The 5,000-nt window shown below is 39.8% G+C and overlaps 1 protein-coding gene across 12 annotated transcripts in view; it reads right to left on the bottom strand.

Annotated features, from left to right (window-relative positions):
* Positions 1-5,000, bottom strand: part of thsd7ab (thrombospondin, type I, domain containing 7Ab) — a 346,631-nt gene that overhangs the window by 180,828 nt on the left and 160,803 nt on the right. For all 12 annotated transcript variants that reach the window (XR_012391319.1, XR_012391315.1, XR_012391314.1 and 9 more), the window contains exon 2: positions 3,872-4,721. Coding sequence is in view for 4 of the 12 variants with exons in the window: in XM_073924512.1 (XP_073780613.1) it covers positions 3,872-4,721 (850 nt within the window). In the remaining 8 variants the exon portion in view is untranslated. The remainder of the gene's footprint in view (positions 1-3,871; positions 4,722-5,000) is intronic.

Below are 5,000 nucleotides of genomic sequence, written 5' to 3'. Positions count from 1 at the left end.
ACTCCCCGGCCACTTTATTAGATACACCTATCCAACTGCTCGTTAACACAAATTTCTAATCAGCCTTTCACATGGTAGCAACTCAATTTAGTCATGTAGACATGGTCAAGACAATCTGCTGCAGTTCGAGCCAAGCATCAGAATGAGAAAGATGACCGTGAATCATCTCTGACTGGTTTCTTAAACATGACAATGAGTTCACAGTACTCAAATGGCCTCCACAATTTCCAGATCTTAATCCAATCGAGCACCTTTGGGATGTTGTGAAATGGGAGATTCGCATCATGGATGTGTAGCCGACAAATCTGCAGCAACTGCGTGATGTTGTCATGTCAATATGGAGCAAAATCTCAGAGAAATATTTCAAGTACCTTGTTAAATCTATGTCTCGAAAGATTAAGGCAGTTCTCAAGGCAAAAGGGGGTCTAACCCTAGTAAGGTGTACCTAATAAAGTGGCCGGTGATTGATTAACTTAATATAATAATTAAATGACAGGCTAATACAGATTACTAATACGTGTAATGGATAATTAATAAACAAAGCATTGTAATTACTAGTTAAATGGATTGAATGAGCTCATAAATACTATCATTACATTTTAGGGGAGTTCCATCACAAGAGAACCTTTAAAAAGTGAAAAATGTGACCATACAAGATGTTTAAATTATTATTAATATTGATCAATTGTTTTAAAAATAATGTATTAATATTAACCTAAAGATATATTAATCATTAGTGGTGTGAACCTACACTGGTCTCACGGGTTCGGTTACAATTATCATGCCATCGATTCGGTTCAATTCGATATCTCTTTGCATCACAGTACATTGACGATGCTTTCCATACACAATTTTATATTTTACTTAGCAACATAATTCTTGTATTTAAATATATAGAATTTTTAAATACATTTTACATGTATTTGTAATACAATCTTGTTCTTTAATACAAGCAGCAAATATATGTACTGTACCTTAAATTTTACTTGCTCAAAGAAAACCCTTTGCATCAAACAAAGTTCAAGTACATGCAAACAACAACATGAGCATTTAAAGCATATAAACAAACGTAAATATTAATTCTGCTTGCTTTTTAAGCATTGCCGAGTGAGTTGTTAAATGCTTATGATTGGTCACTTGCTGAACAGAAAAGACTGGGATTGCCTCTAACCCATAAGTTATATTTGCTTGCGATCGCCTCCCTTGCCGTAGTATTCCCCCCGTGACGTAGCACATATGAGATAAATGACATCAGTACGTAATAACTGTTGATGATGTATTACTGAACCAATGCCGAACTGTCCTGCATCGCGGTGCACCGAATAAACAATTCATTTTGACACCCCTATTATTAATTCATAAATAGCATTGTTTAAAAAATAAATACATATCTATAACTCAAAGATAATTTTAAAATAAACTAGTCTAATCAGCTAAATTTTAATAATAATGATAAAAAATTTTTACAGTGAGATATTTACTATTCAGCTCTTGTTTACTAAGACATCAAATTCCACAACTAGTTTTTGAAAGCATGACATACTTGCTGCTCACAGCACACACATCCGTCCATCAAATCTGTAACATTTCAATTTTTACAGTGTATTATATTTACTATCTAGGTGTAATTACCAAGATATCAAAAATCCACAAGCATTGTTTGTCAGTGTGACTTGCTGCTTTAAAGGACACCATTTTTACCCCTATTTCAAGAGGTAAGATAAGCCTTTGGTGTCGTTAAAATGTGTCTAAAAGTTTTATCTCAAAATACCCATCAGATTATTTATTATACAATGTAGATTCTGCCCATTTTGGTGTCTGATCACAATGTAGCTGTTTTTGTAGCCTGTGGCTTTAAATCCAAATCAGATGAACATTTTCACATTAGTCAATAATATTACTGAAATTAATTAACAACAACTAAATAAATTTAGATTTACACACATTTACTCAAGTAAATAAACAGAATTAATGATGGGCTAAAAATCTTTGGAAATCTGCGGAAAATCTGAGGAATTCTGCGCACACAGATTCCAGGTGGGCCTAGTCATGAGTCAAAAATACCAAGCATGTTTATTTGATGTGTTTGTAGTGAAGTTTATTCAAGCCTTTCTGAAACGATGAGTCACAAGCAAATGCCGTTTGCAGTACACACACACACACACACACACACACACACACACACACACACACACACACACACACACACACACACACACACACACACACACACACACACACACACACACACACACACACACACACACATATATATGCGTGTTTACTGACACCATATGGCCATGGTGATTATAGCAGATAAGAATTACATGCCGATTTTCTTTTCTTTATTACAAACATGCACTGTTTTAAAAACTGTTAAACTTATAAAACTAATTAGTAAGGAGCAGCTGATCACAGAGAGTTAATCCCAGTTTCTTTGTAAAAAAAAAAATGCTCTGTGGACATGTGTATATGTGTTATTATGATATTGAGATTTGACACCTGACAATCAATTCGGTGGGCAGGGAAACCACGCTTCTATTTCATGTTGTGGTGGGCCTCAAAATCACTGGGATTTAGATCCTATTAAAACATCAGTAAATTTTAAAAAGGAGACTTGTTGTGTTTAGATCACTCCCATATGACTGTATACACACTATAAACCATTTTGAGGTATGTAAACAATAACAATGGTCCTATTGTATTTCCTGTTCAACATTTTTAATCTCCATAGCTCCTGAGAATCATATAAGGTCCACATATTGATGAATAACATTATAATATATATATTTGGTTTTAATGTTGAGATTTGATTGAATTGCATCTTGTTACAGTTATTAAAACAGTTTGAGAACAAGCAGGAGATATTTATGGGCCAATGGTATCAACCCATTGAAATGGACTATACCTACACGGTTCTGTACAACCAACTTACAAAGGATGATTTTCATCATAGGTGCCCTTTAACAGTGCACAACATGCTAACCATAAATACTGTAACCTACATCCGTCTCTCAAGCCCTCATGTTTGCTCATCCCAAATTATACTAGGTCTTAAATTCTAATGCTAGTATTTCCCCTGAATATTTTAGTCACTAACCTGAGCAGCACCACTTTCATTTCGAAGAACAAAAACCACTTGCCGGGCAAGTTATTATTTGTTGCAAATGTAATTAAATTAATAAAATTTTGACGGTCCATGCGCAAAGCGCAATGCGCAATGCGCAGGGCGCAAACGCTTTCAGGGCGTGTCAGACCAGACCAGAACGCCTATGGGCGCACATATGAGCGCAAATGCATTTGCTATTTAAACAGCGTAGCGCAAAGCCTCAAAACGACTCTTGCACCAAGCTGAAAATAGCAAAAGACTATTGCGCCGCGCCTTGCGCCACATTGCGCCAGGCGTATGATAGGGCCCTAAGTCTTCAGTTATAATGAGACACTGCATTTAAATGTAAATATTTGAATGTCCTTTAACTTTGTTACACCGAAGAAATTAAGCCCTTACAAAAGAACTCCGTTCTGAAAACTGTAATCAATTAAGTAGAAGTCATTTTAAGGTCTATTTCAAGGTTGTAGGATTTTCACTATTCAACTCGTCCACAAAGAAATCAAAATTCACAGCCAATGTTTGTGAGAATGGCTTGTTGTTAGGTAAATAATGTAACACATGATCGTAATCTTTTAAGAATGCAAAATCACACACTCCTATTACTACTAACTAAATGACTTGATTTTAATTTATTACTTTTTTTTCCCAACACTGCTTACAGTAGGCTACTAACACTGCACAGCATGCATGCATTCGTCAAAACCTCATGTTTATTCATGCCAAATTAGCTCTTTAGTTCTAATGCTGAAAGTCACTAACCTGAGCGGCACTGTACTTCCATTTCGATGAACGCAAACCACTTGTCGGGCCTGAAATCCTATTTCCATATTCCAGAGGTCATCCTCCATCCGACTGAGCCGGTTGCGGTTTCTCTTGCTCTTGATGAGCTCCCGCATCTCCGGGTCTCTGCTGCCCTTCCGCTCCTTGCCCTTCCGCCGGCGGGTTTGGCGCACAGCGCGCACGGGGGCGGCCGTGGAGGTCGGCAACACCACCGGAGGCACTGGCAAACTCTGGCACTCGCTCCAGCCGCCCACTCTCAGATTAAAAACCGTCTCTCGGCCCTCGCAGGCCCTCGGCGCGCACGTCTGGAACTCAGTCAAATTCGGGCACGGAAGTCCACCGAAAAGCGGCGGCGCCACTACAGATCGAACACGGTTCTGCAAACCCAACCCGCATGTCTTAGAGCAGGTGGTCCACGGGGTGAATTCAGTCACCACACAGTCCTTAGGGCACGGAATAAGACAAGCCTGTTCCTGTCTGGGTTTGGGCTCAAAGTACTCACAGATGGCATCATCTGCTGTCGAGCCGTCCGCTCGGAGCGAGCAGTACACTTCGCGTGTTTGGATGCCCTCCTCTCCCTGCAGACAGGCTTCTGTGCGGCCGGTGCGCAGAGATATGGGCACGCACTGATTCCACGCGCCCCGCCGCCAGTCGTACAGTTCTTTGTGCCAGTCGCAGACGCGGAAGCAGCTCTGTTGGTTGGCGGGTCGGCTGGACTGAAGGCAGTTGGTGTGGAGGGTCGTCCAGCCCTCCACATGAGCACACCACACCGCACGACTCTGACTGCCGCCGGGACCGCACTCGCTGCCCATACACCTGCCCCACGGACCTGAGGAGAACACGGTAGGGGTTAGTGCACTGTAAAACCCAAAAAGTTAAGGTTACTCAAACCAGTTGAGGAAACCGATTACAACAAACCATTTTTTTAAGTTCAAAAAGTAATCCTACTGAGCACTGTGAACTTAATCCATTTGAGTAAACGAAGCAATTTGAGCACAGTAAAGCCTGATATACAGTATAAAGAGAACTCAAACCAACTGAGCACTGAGTACAGTAACCCAAAAAGTTAAGGAAACTCAAACCGTTTGAGGAAACTGATTGCTACAAA

This window comes from Danio rerio, chromosome 16 (assembly GCF_049306965.1).
Source record: "Danio rerio strain Tuebingen ecotype United States chromosome 16, GRCz12tu, whole genome shotgun sequence".
NCBI lineage: Eukaryota > Metazoa > Chordata > Actinopteri > Cypriniformes > Danionidae > Danio > Danio rerio.
The sequence above is the reverse complement of the archived record's forward strand: the minus strand, read 5'-3'. Positions and strand labels throughout refer to the sequence as shown.